This window comes from Petaurus breviceps, unplaced genomic scaffold (genome assembly GCF_028583685.1).
Source record: "Petaurus breviceps papuanus isolate PSGF00001 unplaced genomic scaffold, PetGlider_PUasm1.0 90750, whole genome shotgun sequence".
NCBI lineage: Eukaryota > Metazoa > Chordata > Mammalia > Diprotodontia > Petauridae > Petaurus > Petaurus breviceps.
Window position 1 is genome coordinate 10488632 of NW_027187335.1, and position 17054 is coordinate 10505685.

A 17054-nucleotide genomic window follows, 5' to 3' on the forward strand; every position below is an offset into this window, starting at 1 on the left:
ATTTCATCTCTTCCTTTTGAGGGGCGGAATATAAATTATGTCCAAAACTTGATAGAGAGGAAAATTAAAATTCAGAGAGACTAGGTAAGTGGGGAAGGGGATTTGAATCTAGGACTCCATATTATATGGTATAACAATAATTAACATGAATACAGATAGCACTTTAAAGATTTACAAAGCACTTTACATATGCCAATTCATTTTGATTCCCCACAACAACCCTGAGAGGTGGGTGATATTCTTATCCCCAAGTTACAGCAGAGGAAATGAAGGTACAGAGAGGTTAAATGACTTGCCTGGGGACACACCTGGGAAGTATCTGATATGGAATTTAAACAAAGGGACAGCTAGGAGGATGACAACCAAAGCCTGGATATGGTTTTAGGGTTTGGGGAGAATGGGTTAGGATGATTTATCCCAAAATGGTTTGCAGTTCCAATGATCCCAATTAGGATAGCCTAATTATATGCCTTAACAAAGATACCCCTCCCATTACACCCACATGTACATGCACACACAAACATATGCGCACATACACATACACACACACAGTTGATGGAGAATAGCCTCAAAGCAGAGTCAGGTGAGGGAAGTTAATTTTTCATCCGCCCCTCCATGTTCCATAAGGAGCCCTGACATCCTGGATGCTGGTTTTTGACAAAAAGATGCAGAGAAGGAGCTTCACAATGCCAGCCTCTAGACGCGTGGGACTGAGAAGCCTGAAGGAAGGCTACAGCATGGAAGAGACCAAACAAGGGTGACTCCTTCTCAAGTCACCTTCATCAATGTCCCAACTGGTCCCCTACCAACTAGTTCTTCTACTTGTTACCCCAAGGTAATTTCCTCTTGCTACATCATTCCCCTCTTGCTGAAGGATGTCCCGGGCTGGAAGGAAGTACCAGCTGATGCCCGGGGAGATCTGAGTGCGGTAGAAGATGCGGAAGGACCCTGCCAATGACCTGAGTCCTCTGAGATCTAGAGAGATGCATGGAAGCAGTGAGAATTGTGGAAGCCTACACATTTATTTTTATTTCCCTGAAGGCTGCTCAGAGACAGAGTCAGGCAGAAAAAGAGAAAGGTTCAAGAGGCTCAAGAGTTTCCTGCTGGTTTGCCGTGGAGGTCTTAAGCTCATCAAATAGCAGCATCATATCCGTCACTAAGGAGTCCAGCAGCCCATAGACCTGAAAGAGAGAGCAGACCATATCAAAGAGTCTCCCCGGGAGCCGATGAGCCACCAAAGAAAGGGAAATAAATAGTGCAGAGAAGGGGAGGGACAACCACTCCAGGAGCAATAAAGGAGGTGAAAAGACCCTTCCTGAGTTGGTTGGTTTTTAACAAAACGCCTTAAGCTTGGCTTGTTCCATATTAAATCAACAACAACAAAAACCTAATGAATTCTATTCCCATCCATCCAAATCCTCATCTGTTCTTTATTAAGGAAAGTAAGTTTTTATGGGGTCGCAATATTCTATGTATTTTTGTTTTGTATTTTGCCATTTTCACTTATCTTAAAGTTTCATGCTTAGTTTAGAATTTATATTGTCTCTAATTTATTTCACTATAATATTAACTTTAAATGTACAGCATACATATAAACTAAGAGTTGCACATACACATTTTCACGCATGGATAGAGCACCCACTCATACCAATTTAATTAATATTCCATACATACATACATATGAATATTTCTCTCCCTCTCTGAGTGCATATGCATGTGCGCTCACACACATACACACACACTCACTCACATACATATACACACATATACACAAATACATATACACACAAACTCACACACACATACACACACAAGACACAGTAGGAAGAAGATTAGACTTGGTCAGAGAGACCTGGGTTGCCTATTTGCTCAACTGTTCCTTTGTTAGGCAAATGTTTATTTCCTATTTGTTGCTATTGCAGACTGCATTGTGATGAACATCTCTGTACCAATTACTGCTTTTCCCCCTCAGGTTATTTCCTTGGGGTGTTCTTCCAAAAGTGGGGCTACAGAATCAAAGGCTATAGAAGGGGAAATAAGGGAAGGAAATCTGTATTTATTAATCACCTACGATATGCTAAGTACTTTAACATATATCATCTCATTTAATCCTCAGGACAACTCTGAGAGTTGTGTTATTATTTTACAGATAAGGAAACTGAGGCAAACAAGAGTTAAGTGACTTGTCCAGCCAGGGTTACACAGCCAGTTAGTATCTGAGATGAGATTTGAACTCAGGTCTTCCTGATTCCAGACCCAGCATTTTATCCCTAGTGCCACCTAAGTACCTGGCTGGAATATTTTACATCCTTCTCTTCCTTTTTCTTTCTTTCTCTCCTCTTTTCTCTCTCTCTTTCCCTCTCTTTCTCTCTTCCTCTTCCCTCCCTTTCTCTTCCCTCCCACTTTTCTCTCCCTTCCTCCCCATTTCTTTCAACCTCTCTCTCTCTCTACACACACACACACACACACACACACACACACACACACATACACACACACACTTTTCCATAACCCTGCTAACACTGGGCACACTCATTTTCCTAGTCCAAGTTATCTGGGGACTACCCTCTACTTAACAAGGAGAACACACATCAAAGCTCATTGATATTAAAGGTAACAAACTGTCTCTCTAGACTTACCACGGACCTTTAGGTTGACCAAGTACTGCCCACTGAGGCTGAGTGATGCTCATCTTGTATCGTGCCTTTCTTGTTAATCTTCTTCCCTGAGGAGCACTTGTTATCCCCATGAAATCCAAAAATTAGTTGAAAGGTCTCCCTTGCTCAAGAGGCAGGGCCAGCAACTCACCTGCATGGACTCATCTCCTCTATGGCAGTCACCAGTCCAGGACCGAAGACCCTCTCTAAGCCTTTCCTAACACTAAAGAGATAATCTATTCAACAAATGGAGTAGTCCAAGGATGAAACTGAAATGATTGAGGATGGTATAGCAAACACCTCAAACATGCCTCTATAATCAGCCAAACCCTAGGATTCCACCAACCTCTGCCTTGATCATTGTGTAAAACCAGGATCTTACCTGCTTCATTCAGGATCTCAACAATTCTGAGATGTAGGCTCCCTAAGACCAAAAATCCCTTCCATAATCACCACTCCCTAGCTCCCATGCCAGCCGGTCACCCTTCCCCCATGCTCCTATTCCACTCTACCACGTCCTTGCATTGTACCCTCAGCAACCCCCTTTCTGTTAACAAATCGCCCTTCATATTAGACCTGCTCCCCACCCTTCCTTGTCCCAGAAATAGCTTTGCATGTTTTTGTACTTAATTTTCTAGGTACATGTGTTTCCCCCCATAATTCTTCCCAACAGAGTGCAAATTCTTGGATAGCAGAGAAGGTTTTGCATTTGTGGCTTTTTTATCCCTAGTGTGGCATGGAGCTTTGTATGTAGTAGATACTTTGTAAATGCCTGGTGAATCTAACTGAATCTTTTCTTTACCCCTATCTCCAAAGAAGATACATCTAACTAACCTGGAGGAGTTTGGGAGTAGGAGAGGTCCTAGCTCACTACCTGATATTCAAGTTAGAAATAAGGTTCTATCTTGAGTAGGCCCTTTTGAAATAGGTCATGCACTAGCGCTATAAAAACCCTCACTTTCTAGAGAAATTCAACCAACTTTATGATGGTGCTCTCCCAAGAAATGGGATTATTGTGAGAAAGCAGACACTGGGAAGGCAGTGGGAAAGGGGAAAGAAAAAAGACAACACGAGAAGAGGAGAAGGCATGGAGAAGCAGAGGCCAGGGAGAGGAGGTCCTGTCTTCCTCTGCCAGCCTCACCTCAATGTAAAGCCTCTGATTATATTTCTCTTGGATTAGAGGATCCACTGGTTCAAAGGGGGAGGCGGTCTGCTCAGGACGGAATTCTTCCACAGACCTTTCTTTCCCATCCCGAGTCGGAGATTTGTGTGATTTCTTCTCTTCCCTTCCCTTGTGCTTCTTGCTGCTGTTGGCACGATCCTGGAAAAAGCAACCAGCGTTTTGTTAAGATAAATAGAAAGGGCAGGCTCATCCCCAGCAGCCTCTCTGAGAATGGTGGTGGCGATGGAGAAACACCCATTGTGGGAGGTACAGCAGGCCGCCATCTCCCCCGGCCAGTCTGCTCCCCCAGACCAAAGGCTCCATGAAGTTATGCCCCTCACCTCTCTTCCTGGTGACTTTGCACCCCCTTTTTTCTCCTCTCTTTCTTTCCCACTGCTCTGCTTCTTTTCTTGGGCCGCAGGTTTCCTTTCTTCTTTTCCAATTTTCCCAGATGGTTTTGCTTCTACTAAAGAGGAAATAGTCCTGTGACACCCTTCTGCTCCTCCACACAATCCCCCAGGGGGCCACTGGCTCTAAAGCTGAAGGGTATTTCCTGCTTAGGGGTACAGGACTGCTGCTGTAAAGAAGCAGGATAAAAGACATCTGTAGCACTGATCTGCAAAACACCTCATTTGTTACAAATGAGGAGTTTTAAAAAAAGTTTATTGATGACTTTTGTTTGTATATCACATCTTCTTCTCTGAATCTATCCCTCCTCTTTTTCCTACCTAGTTGATTCACAGGATCAATTCTTTTTTTTTGGGGGGGGGAGGCAAATGGGGCTGTGACTTGCCCAAGGTCACACAGCTAATAAGTGTCTCATGTGAACTCAGGTCCTCCTGACGCCAGGGCTGGTGCTCTATCCACTGTACCAATATGTTTAGCCACCAGGGAGAATTCTTAAAACACAAGAAATTAACCTGGTACTTGACTAAGATATCCACTTTCTCCTCCTTCACTCCACTCAGATGACATTCAATTTGGCTTGTAGTTTCATAAGGCAGCTAGGTGATGCAGTGAATAGAGTTCCTGACGTGGAGTCAGGAAGACTCATCTTCCTGAGTTCAAATCTGGCTTCAGACACTTACTAGCTGTGTGACACTGGGCAAGTCACTTAACTCTGATTGCCTTGGTTTTCTCATCTTTAAGATAAACCAGAGAAGGAAACAACAAACCACTCCAGTATCTTTGCCAAGAAAACTCCCAAAAGAGGTCACAGAGAGTTGGACATAACTGAAATATGACTGTACAACAACAAAAATCAACAAAGTAGGCTGGAAGGCATGTTAGCACTAACTAGTGTCACTGAACTATATGTCCGTCTTTTCCCTTATCTTCTTTTCTCTGAAAAATGAAGGAGTCAGATTGGATGAGTTCTGGGGTCCCTCCTAGCCAGTAATAATGCAAGTACCCCCTGCCAAGAGGCAGATGGGAGAAGATGAACTGCTCTAGACCAGACTTATCGGCTAAACCCAGTTGGGATTCAACTACAGAGGACATGAAAATCTTGGGGATTCAATGTGTCATCCTTTTGTTCCTATATAATGAAATAGGGCAAGACTGAGTAACAGGATGGTGCTAATCATATCTTACCTTGTTCCTCTGGGACCTCTATATAAACAGTATCCTTCTCAGGCAGGCCTAACAGAGACTTCAGCCACATGGAATGGCTCACCAGACCATCAACTACATCACGCCACAGTTGGAAACTAGACAACAAATAAATTCATCTTTCAGGAGGCTAGAATGTGTTTGAGAAAGAGACCTTGGAGGAGCAGCAGCCTTCTCTACCCCCAAGTCTGGGGCACTACCTTCAAGCAGTGGTCAGGCCCTATTCATGAGAGCTAACTTGATAGAGTGGCAATTCAAAGATGCTAGCTTCCTTACTCCATACAGTAAGGTGGTAAGAGATCCTATTCTATCCATAACCCCAGTGAACAACTGACCTCAGTTTTGAGCAGAAATCTGGCCAATGCTGGCCCAAAAGACCAAGCAAGGGGCAGCAACGTTGAAATGAGGATGGAGTGGCTTGATTTAACACACCACTCAGCACCTGCAGAAAATGGACCTGTAAAGAAGCTCCTTTAGGTCCCAGAGGGCCTGTACTACCTTTGGTCACAGAAGAAAGGATCAGATGTTAAACTATCCATTCTCAAATGAAGACCTGGAGGTCCATTTTCTCAGTTTTGTGGTTGTTCAGTTATTTCCATCTTGTCTAACTCTTTGAGACCCCATTTGAGGTTTTCTTGGCAAAGATACTGGAGTGGGTTTGCCATCTCCTTCTCCAGCTCATTTGACAGATGAGGAAACTGATGCAATCAGGGTTAAGTGATTTGCTTTGGGTTACACAGATAGGAAGTATTTGAGGCTAGATTTGAACAAAGGTCTTCTTGACTCCAGGTCAGACACTCTAACCCTTGTACCACCCAGCTGCCCATTTTCTCAGACCATCCCGCCCCTCACAACAGGCTGTCTCATTTGGGTAGGCTTGGTTCTCATTCCTCAAACTTACCTGAGAAGGGGATGTATGAGGAGGAAAACGATAGTCCTTGGCTGCTTTGATGACCAAAAGAATTGGGGCTTTAAGTATAGTAATTATAAAGAGTTGTTTCAGTGAATAACTCTGGAAATTTTGCTACCTGAATTTGGTCGGGTGCCCCAGTAAAGATATTACACCATTTAAAAAGATTAGCTCATGTTCAGCTTAGAAATAAATGTAGCACTCCATGGAACACCCTGTCTGATGGCATCCCAGTTTAATCTCTCTTGGTCCCTCTGTTAGTTAAAAAAAAAAAAATGAAGGAGCAGTCCTAGAATGTTGTCCTATGGTAACCAATCACCAGAGATCAGCAGGGCTACAGAAGGAAGTATGGTAGCCAGTGACAGAGTACAAATGGTTTAGAGTCACTGTTTGCCAATCTAAGTCAAAGGGGCTAGACCCTTGCCCCAGAATTAGGGAGGGTTCTCTGTAACAGAGAAAAAAGGGAAAGGAGATTTTTTTCCTGTGTAAAGACAAATGAGATATTACTAGGCACTTTTCCCCAGGTTGAGGTGGAGGAGATGTCAAAGAATAAATGAAATAGATACAAAAATACTCTTAGTAGGACTTTCTGTGGTAGCAACAAACCAAACCAAAACAAAGTGAAGTGGGTGGCCATTGACTGATGCATAGCTGAACAAATGGTACTAATGTAATGGAATATTGTTGTACTCTAAGAAGCAATGAAGATGAGGAATTCAACATGGGAAAATTTGTGAGAAGTAATGCAAAGAGAAGCAAGCTGAACAAGGGAAAAAAATATATTCAACAATAATAACTGACATTCACCTAAATTCTGATGGGCTGTCTCACAACCACCCTTTGAGGTAGGTACCCCTTGTGTTATTCTCATTTTAGAGATGAAGAAATCAAATGTCAGAGAAATCAAGTGACCTGACCAGAGTCACCTAGAGCTAATAAGCATAATATTAATATAAGGTGTGATTTGAACCCCTGACCCCAAGTGCAGGGCTCTAGCCTCTACAGTAGGTTGCAAAAAACCAACCCTCTTAAGGCAGCTGGGTTTGGGATAATGACAGTGATCACTCCTGGACCTAGAAAACTGATGATGAAAATTATCTCCCCCTCCTTAGTAGAGAAGTGGAAACCTATGGGAGCTGAATACTGCTTATACTTTTGCCAGTCACTTCTTATTTCATTGGTCAGTTTTGCTTAACTCTTCTTTGTTACAAGGAATTATTTGATAATGGAGTGGTATATTGGGCTTTTTTTTTTTTAATGAAGCGATTTATACCAGGAAGGTGGGGGGCAGGGAGCACATACCACATCTGGTACAGGAGGTCTGACTGCAGTGGCCTCTGCTCAGAGCATAGCTCCAGGGCCCCCTTGTTGAGCCTGGTAAGTGCGTCCTCTCTCTGTTCTTCTTCAGGGAGTTCCAACACTGCCTAAGGGGTCCAAAAGAACAGCAACTCAGCCTGAGAACTGGAGGCCCCCAGTGTACCCATCAGAGGCTCATAAAGGCACAGAACATGGTTAATATCGACAGCTCCACACAAAGGAAGGAGATTCCACTTGGGATTGCCCCTGGAGCAATTGATTTGGTTATATCTGGGCCCTGGGGAGAGATGGGAGTGCTCCTGGAAGAATCCTCGGTTCTGCCTTGTAGGCATTCCACCACTACTACCAAGAGGCTGAAGATGTCTATGTCTTTGGTGGCATCCTGGGAATCTGTCCTCAGAAATACCCAAAACTTGGCAAGTTGAGCCAACAGTTCCAGAAAACACTCACAGCATGCTGAACTGTGAGTAACCAGAGCCAAACTCCAGGCCCAGGATCTGCCATTTACTGTGGGATGTTGGACATCAGTTCACCTCTCTGGGGACTAGTTTCTTCCTCTGAGAAATGAAGGAACTTCCCCACATGCTCTCTATGGTCCCAATCAGCCCAGACATTCTATGGCAGCTGTCCCTGTCCCCCGGGGTTGCCCTTCTATTCCACCTGTGAAGGGAACAGCTGGAGGACGTGCCTCCTGAGAGCCATTCCCAACAGTGGGGACTATCCCTCTGCCCATGTGTGAGACTTGGGATCTGTCTGGGAAGCCTCTGACCCTGGGTAAAAGCACCACATTGATACTATTCTGAACCTCTCTGGTGCCCCTCCTGTCCACTTCTAGGTCAATACCTTTTTGAAATCATCTACACAAAGATTCCACTTGGGGTACTCAGGAATCGTTGTGTCCGATGCCTCAGGCACCTCCACAGCCTCCTCTTCTGGTTCCTTCTGGCTTTCAATCACCTTGAATATAGTACTCTTCTGGGGTAGGAGAGATGCCTTGGACTCATTCTTGGATGAAACACTCCCCTTCAAGCCCTTGTGGCCTTCCCCCACAGCGCCCTTAGCCTTCTCCCCTAAGATGCTTTTATCAGAACCCACTGGGAACTTGGGGACTATCAGTTCTTCCTCTACAGGGCCTATTGCAGTTTCTTCCTCTTCAGGGGGGGTCGGTGGGGATGGTACCATGAATTCATTCCACAGTTCATTGAGTTCTCGGATCACTTGATGCTGATAATGTAGCTATAAGAAAAATGGAGAATGAAACACACACACACACACACACACACACACACACACAGGGTCAGAGTTCAGGAACCAGAGTCGAACCCACCCACCCACAACTCCCTGTTGACTCCTGGGGTATCTTGCCATCCCTCTAGCATTTACTCCCCTGGGGCTGGCTATAGGGTAGGTCCCATACCTGAGGGTTCCTGTAGCAGAACAGATCTTCCTCAGTGAGGTAGGCATCAACCGGTGATGAAGCTCGCTGCAGGGGCCAGATACCTCTCAGCAGCTCATTCAGCACATCCTTCACAATGGTGACAGCTTCTTGAGAAGCTAGTTTGACCTGAAGAAAGGAAGGAGAAGCATTAGCACTTGGTCTTTTGCTGCCCATCTAGCTGTCCTCCAGACCTTCCATAAACCACATTAGGGTGGATGCCTGGTGGAGGTAAAACTCCCCACTAACTCAGTCCTCGTTGGCTAAGTCTGTCCCTTCCTTCCACAGTCTCCCATGGTTGCTTACTGATGCAAAATCTACTGGGTATTCCCAAGAAACCCCAAAAACTGGAGATCAAAGAAGATAATATACATAAAGTGTTTTATAAACCTTAAGGCAAAATAAATTTAAAAGAATCTTAAAGCACCCATTGAAGGCTTTTATTACAGGAAGCTATTATTACAGGAGAGACATGCTATTCTCTCTGCTGACACACATGGCCATCACCTTCACTGGGAATTCCCAATGCAGAGGAGGTTCACTAAAATCTGCAGACCTGGGAAGAGATTGGTGAACATTTCTAACTCCTTTCTACCAACCAGCTAGAAATAACATGCACAATAACATGAATGTTAGGAGACTCAGCATGGTAAGAGCATCATAGTTAATACTTTCCATCGTAATTCAATTATGTGGTTTTTTTTTTCCTGATTCTTTCAAACCCAGCCTAATTTACTTCAGAGCCTAACAGGCTACAATACTTCACATGGTAAGGCTGAAAATACCCCTTGTCTGGTAGTACAAAGAAAGAGCCCTGGCCCTGGGCCTGAAGGACCTGAGTTCAAACTCCACTGTGGACACTGATGACCTTGTGACCTTGGGCAAAAGGAATTTTCTGTTAAATGAAAGTTGCTGCTTGTTTTCAAAGATCAGTAACTCACCCCTATGGGCTAAGGGTAATAGGATTACCATGAACAACAGCCAGGAAGGACGTGAGGGTAAACTATCTGGCCTCTGCAGCTGCCAAACTCCCAGGTCCCTTACCTCCAGTGACTTTCTTTCTGGCTTCAAAACATCTTGGCTCAGAGCAACAGCCCGTAGAGTGACCTGCAGCAAAGCTCCCCCTAACAGTGTTGGGTGGGTTCCAAACTCCCAGCTCTCCCTGAAGATTCCTGCGTTTGCAGACTTGAAGAAGAAGATATACTCCTTCGTTTCCCCAGGAAGGATCACACCTGAACAGGACAGGGATTCAGTCTCCCCAAAGTCCAAATTAGTTGAGCCCAGAAGCTGTACCCCCAGATCTAGCAACCCCCTCCATCTCCTGGAGGGTTGTGTGTGTGGCAGAGAGGGACCATCTCACTTCAAGATTCAAGTTCAGTCTCCCCACACTAAGTTAGCTTTCATTTGGCCTCTGTACCTGCATATTCTCTCTCAAACAAGGCTTGGAGAGATCAGATTCAGGGAAGCTGGGCAATGATCACACCTTGATTTCTTTCAGGAACATGCCTGAGGTCAGCACCCATATGGTCCAGGAAGGCTATGGTCATTTCTTCTTACATACCTTCCTTGGTGTTGAAGTAAAACCGCTGCCATCTACTTTCCTTAAACTCTTCAAAGGTGTCGGGCTGTTGTAGTCGCCTCCAGTCATACCAAACAGCTGAAGTGCCGTTGTTCACGACTGTTAGAACAGAAGATGTTCTCTCCCCTTCCATGGTCTCAAAGGTCAAACGGACAGCAATGCCAACTTGCCTCTATGGGAGAGAAGGCAGATGGCTATGATACCCATCTGTCTCTATGGGAGAGAAGAGGGACATTGATGCTGATCTGCTTCTAGGGAAAAGAAGAGGAGAAAATCGATCTGCTTTGCCAGTGGAGGACTCTACTCTCAAATGTCATAGTGGGGACTGTGGAAGCAAAATCCTGATGGTGACTGCCCCAGGAGTTGTCACTGACAAGGAGAAGAGACAAAACAGATTATAAACTGGAGCTAGGAGCCCTGAAGTTGGTGCTAATTAACAACTTCCCACCTGTGAGGGTTCTTCAGTTCCCAGAGGATGTTATGAAATCCTTTTCTCTGAAGACATACCTGTTTAGGGAGGGTTGACTTGTATGCTTGCTTGGAGGTAAAGCAGTAGAGATACCTCTTTAGGGAGGGCTGACTTGCATGCTTGCTTGGAGGTAAAGCAGCAGGTAAGAAGGGCAGGAAGTGGGTTGGGGGGACAGTGAAAACAGCATTGGGTTTAGAGTCCAAGGACCCAGGTTGGAATCTCTGCTGTCAATTACTATCTGTGGGGCCTTAAACAAATCACTTAGCCTCTCTGCTCCTTGATTTCCTCATCTGGAAAATGAACAGATTAGATTAGATAACCTACAAGTTCCTTTCCAGATTTAAAGCTATGATTCAAAGGACCAGAGTAAAGCCTTCTGATTTCATTTTTGTTTAAGTTAGTCCTGTTGCCATTTTTGGACGGAGGCTGAAAATGTGGTCAGATTAAACTAAAACAAGACATTGTAATCTCCTTGTGATTTTGTCAGTCACCTTCAGGGTAGGAAGGCCCAACTCTCTCCTCTGGGCTAAGCTATGGTGAAAGACTCAGGTTGGGTCTAAAGGTATGCTGAGGTATACAGGGTTTACCTCTCCTGGTGGTAGGTTACTGTCGATCCAGCACGCTGGTTTTCCACAGAATAACAATGAAGGACCAAGAAAAGGCATGGGAACTACATCGGGATAGTCAGCTAAGGGATCGCTGGAAGACAAATCAATGATATATTGTCCTTCGTTACAAGGGGTCTCATGTTCTTTTGTAGAACCCAGAGGGAGGGAAACCAGGGGCATTCAGATCAGGATAATACTAGATGAGATTAGGAGATGCTCAAGACATAGCATCCTCCTCATCAATATACTGCAATTTATTGTATGCTTGCTATGTGCCAGGTCCCATGCTAAATACTGGTGACAGGGAGGTGGTGCAGTGGACAGACCCCTGGATGGGGAATCAGGAAGTCCCAAGTTCAAATCAAGCCTCAAGATACTCCCTAGCTGTCACTTAACCTTTGCCTGCCCCAGTTACCTCATTTGGAAAGTGGGGATAAAAATAGCACCCACCTCCCTCCAGGGTTATTATGGAGATAAAATGCAATAATACAATAATGACTGTAAAGGTCTCGGCAACCTTAAAGCACTATAGACATGTTAGCTGTTGTGAGACAATGAGAGGTAAAAACATATTCCCTACTCTCATGGAGCTCCCATTCTAACGGGAGAAACTATATGCAAATAACTCTGTCCACACAAGATCTATGCCATGTAAATGGGAGGTAATCTCAGAGGGGAAGTACTACCATGTTTCCCTGATAATAAGACCTATCCCGAAAATAAGCCCTCCCCTTACTGTGTAAGATTCCTCTAAAATAAGCCCTCCCCCGTAAATAAGCCCTATTGAGATTGCTACTGTAGTGAAGGTGATCCCCTGCGCTACACGCTACATTACAGTAACCTCTGTATGCACGGTCCCCCCCGCCCCCCCCCCCGGGTGAAACGCACGCTGTGCTCCGAGCTGCATCCAATCAGAGCTGCAGCAGTGAGCGCGTCACCCTGTTCTTCCCCAGTGATTTGCTTGCTGGCGCCATTGAGAGCAGTGCCACAGAGGAGAGCTGAGGCAGGACAACATAAGCCCTCCCCTGAAAATAAGCCCTCTGGTGTTTTTCTTTCCAAAAAAATTAATAAGACAGTGTCTTATTATCGGGGAAACACGGGTAGCAGTGAGGTATGACCAGGAAAAGCCTCCTGCGAGAGGTGAGATTGGAGCTGAATCTTGAAGAAAGCCCAGGACAGTAAGAGGCCAAGGTCAAGAAGAAGAGTATTCTAGACATGGGGGACAGCAAGTGAAAAGGCCACTGGGTCAGGAGATGGAACGTCTGGCAAAAAAGACCAGTGTCACTAGATCATAGAGTACATGGAGGGGAGTGAAATGTGAGGAGACTGGAAAGGCAGGAAGGGGCCAGATTGTGAAGGGCTTTAAAAGCCAGAGGAAACTCCCCAAATCTCCAAATCCTCAAATTATAGGATGATTATATGCAGAATAGAATTCAAGAATTATTCATCATGACTAGAGCAGGAATGCTCAAGAAAATCATCTTGCAGAATACAATAGGGTGAGAGAGATGGCTGAAAGAGAAACCTGAAAAGGGTTAGTATAAGAAATGATGGCTACTAGAGATAGTTAGTAGGATGGGCTGGCCTTGAACACAAACACAAATGCCAGAAGAGACTAGGACACTGGAATACACCCAAGGACTACAAGAGATGATGTCCCACGATGGACATTATTCACCCTTCCCTGACATTAAAACCAACTCACGAAGTCACTTCGTTAGATGTGCTTTCCTTGACATCTTTAAGGATTGGGAAGTGCTGTGCAGAGACAGATGAGAAAGGATGTCCTTTACCAACCACTTCAAGGCCATCAATGTCCTTAATTCAAAATGGAAAAAAAAAAACAGGAAAGAGGAATGTGTTCAACTTTTCTAAAACAACATAAGCATTCTACTGGGGGCTTCATACTGAAAAGGGCACAAAAGGTCTAGAAACATTACCGGCTGGTTGAAGTCCAACTCCTTCAGGATGTACCGGAGCTCCTTTCTTCGGTCAATCAAAAAGAGACTTTTATCCCATGTGAAACGGAACCAAGGCTCCTTCATGGATGGCAGTCCTGGAGAACAAGCCATGGTCATTCAGTACATGAAGATCAGCCTGTCTTTTTTCACCCATCTTCCTTTGCTAAAGAGCTCTAGCATCCCTGCAGAACTTCTGAGAAAACTGCATTCACAGGGTGTTAGTTTTCCTTACCTGACTCCATCTGAATGCTCTGGGGCTTCCCTACATGAATGATGGGCTGTCTGTAACTACAAGGCCACTGGGTCACCAGACCTGTTAGTTCATCTCCAATATACTCAGGCTGGCTCCAGAAATCACAGTCAACCTCAGTGCCCTGGAAAATAAGGAAAATTAATTAGACTCCCCCCAATTCATAATGGCACCAATGTGGGGAGCCCAGAAAGTCAAGGACATATGATTTGGTGCATACATGCCCTCTCTCTGATGAAACAGTACCCCTTGTGATGTCACAGGAAAAATCTTTCATGTTTTTCCCCCTGGGATAAGGAATTCTAACTTTTACAGTGATTTCAGAGAGATTTATTATTTAGCACAGATACAGAATTATCAGGATCCAAAAGAGTACCCTTCGGGGACTAGCTACATTCCAACCAAATTGGCAATTGTCTATCCCCTGCTATGCCTTTGCACAGGCTGCCCCCCATGCCTGGAGTGACTTTCCTCCTCATCTCCACCACTTCCATTTTCTAGCTTCTTTGAAGACTACTTGAAATGCTGCGTCCAACTCTGTGCTTTCAGGATATGGAAAACTGACTTCTGTCATGGTGCAAAGTCTTCCATCACCTGGAACCCCATCATCTCACACACTCCCCTTGGCCACTTTAAATTACATTATTCGATCACTCCAAGACCCATTAACCAATCCAAACCAATTCAATGTGCATTTAAGAATCTACTCTCTATTTCTAAATTCTTCCATTTTAGTAAGGAAGTTACATTTTATGATCAGATGAGGTATCTGGAAAGCACTTTCCAGGCCACTTCTTTGGAAGCGTTCTTCTTGACATTTTTGTGCATGGGGAAGTGCTGTGCAGAGACACATGAGAAGGGGTGCTTAGAAAAGTGCTTGGTAAAGGGCCTGGCACACAGCAGGCACTTATTAATGCTAGCATCCTTCCCTTTCTGGAAATCAGAAGTTCATTGACCTGTTTGGGTGATTCCTTGGAAAAGGGAGAAAATCTTGCTTTTTTTGGATGGAGAATGTCCCTAAAGTTATGGCAATATACTCTGGGCCACTTAATTCCCAAAGTGTTCCTCCCCCCTTTTTAAGTGATATCTAACAAACAGAAAAATTATCTATTAAAAAGACCCTACTATGTGCACAGTTTTATGTTAAGCACTGGAGATTCAAAGATAAATTGAAAAAGTCCTGGTCTTCCTCAAAGAGTGTAAACTATGCTGGGGGAATACAATATATAAACAGATAAGGACATATATGACCGTTTATGGAGAGATAGCATGTTAACCATGGACACTCAGCAAAGGCTTCCCATAGGAACTGCTGGATCAGGCCAGTTAGTGGGCATTGGAGGGGATGAAGAGGTGACATCTGATAAGAGCCTTTAAGGAAGCTAGAGAATGTAAGAGGTGGTGACAAGGAGGAAGGAAATAATATGGAGTGAGCCTAGAAAGGTAAGGTGAGTCCCATTGGAAAGAATTGTAAATGCCAAGCTAAGGAGTTAGGAACAGCAGTGAGCCGCCAAAGGGCCTAGTTTTCATACCAATTCAAGGCTCAATAATGTCAACGCCTGATCATTCTCCACTCTTTCCTTTGCTGCTCTTGATAAGACCAACACTTCTTGTACCCTCAATCCTCTTTCCTCTGGGAGCTTACCACTTCTACATGTCCAGTCTCTCCTTTTCTACAGTCTCCTTTGCTGATGACAAACATGCCCAGGTCTCCTCTGTCCTTAAAAAATCTTTACTTAACTCTACCAACCCCTCAGGTCATCATCCCAAATCTCTCCTCCCTTTGACAGCTAAACTCCTTTAAAAAAAAAGCCCTCTGCTATTTTCATCCCCTCTTTCTCACCTCCATTATTCTTAAAATCTCATGGTCTGGCATCTGAGTCCAAAACACGCTGAGATTGCTCTCTCTGTGGTTAACAAGAATCTACCCCTTACCTGTTAGAGCCGATGGTCTTTTCTCTGTCCTTGTCCTTGGAGACCTCTTTCTTTGCGCTACCCTTCTGCCTGGAGACTCCTACATTGGCTTTCATGACACTGTTTATTATACTACCTATGTAGCTCCTCCTGTTCAGTCTCCTTTTCTGGATCATCATTCACGCCCTGCTCTTTAACCATAGGGGTCCCTATAGGCTCTGTACTAGGCCCTTCTCTCTACATACCTTGTCTTTTAGTGATTTCATCCACTCCTTTGGGTTCAATTATTTCTGTGGAGATGATACCCAAATTGATATGGCCTGTCCCAATAGCTCCCCTAAACTCTAGTCCAATATCTCCAAAATGACTTCTGTATATTTTTACCTGGATGTTCCACTGGCATCTTAAACTCAACATATTCAAAATGGATTAAGTTCATTATTCCCCACCCCCACCCCTCCAAATCCACCTCTCAACCAAAACTTCCTGTGGGAGGGCACCATAGCCTTGGAGGGTTGACTTTAACTCTTCCCTCTAACTCACTCACTAAGTCTTACCAATTCTACATCTACGACATCTCTCCTCTCTATCTCTCCCCTTCACTCATACAACAACCATTCATTACCTCACTATTGGACTATAATAGTTGCCTCCTAAGTGGTTTCTCTTCTTCCACTCTCCCCCTGGTCCTATCCATCCTCACATAGCAGCCAAAATCACCTTCCTAAAGTGCAAGTCTATGCCACTCCCCTGATCAAGAAGCTTCAGTGATCCCTTATAACCCACAGATTAAAAAAAATTCTTTGGTTTGGGACTTAAATCCCTTCACAATCTGTCTCTAAACTACTTTTCTAGGCTTATTTCAGATTATTCTCCATTACATATTCCAAAGTGCAGCCAAACTGGCTTCCTTGCTGTTTCCAAATGTGATATCCATTTCCCACCGCTAATGCCCTGGTATAAGCTGTTTCTCATGCCTGAAATGTACACCCTCTTCACCTCCACCTCTTAGAATTTTTAGCTTCCTTCAGGCCCAAACTCAGGTACCAACACCTATAGGAAAGACTTTCTTGATCTCCTAATTAATGATTCTTTCTCTCTCTCTCTCTCTCTCTCTCTCTCTCTCTCTCACTATCTGCTGGGGAAATTCATTGTTTCCACAATATAGATACAAAGATAAA

At 44.4% G+C, this 17054-nt stretch overlaps 2 protein-coding genes across 2 annotated transcripts in view; one reads left to right on the top strand and one right to left on the bottom strand.

The window, feature by feature from the left end:
• MRPL27 (mitochondrial ribosomal protein L27) overlaps nucleotides 1-17054 on the top strand; it is a 477291-nt gene that overhangs the window by 287889 nt on the left and 172348 nt on the right. The gene's annotated exons all lie outside the window — the stretch shown is intronic.
• The window catches only part of MYCBPAP (MYCBP associated protein), a 33643-nt gene continuing 17590 nt past the window's right edge, over nucleotides 1002-17054 (bottom strand). Inside the window, exons 8-20 of the mRNA XM_069067400.1 lie at nucleotides 13942-14083; nucleotides 13689-13804; nucleotides 13454-13566; nucleotides 11728-11839; nucleotides 10654-10843; nucleotides 10137-10324; nucleotides 9075-9221; nucleotides 8501-8893; nucleotides 7643-7764; nucleotides 5413-5528; nucleotides 4161-4285; nucleotides 3799-3978; nucleotides 1002-1181 (exon numbers count right to left, since the gene is read on the bottom strand). Coding sequence (XP_068923501.1) covers nucleotides 1059-1181; nucleotides 3799-3978; nucleotides 4161-4285; nucleotides 5413-5528; nucleotides 7643-7764; nucleotides 8501-8893; nucleotides 9075-9221; nucleotides 10137-10324; nucleotides 10654-10843; nucleotides 11728-11839; nucleotides 13454-13566; nucleotides 13689-13804; nucleotides 13942-14083 — 2067 coding nt within the window. The 3' untranslated portion in view covers nucleotides 1002-1058. The remainder of the gene's footprint in view (nucleotides 1182-3798; nucleotides 3979-4160; nucleotides 4286-5412; nucleotides 5529-7642; nucleotides 7765-8500; nucleotides 8894-9074; nucleotides 9222-10136; nucleotides 10325-10653; nucleotides 10844-11727; nucleotides 11840-13453; nucleotides 13567-13688; nucleotides 13805-13941; nucleotides 14084-17054) is intronic.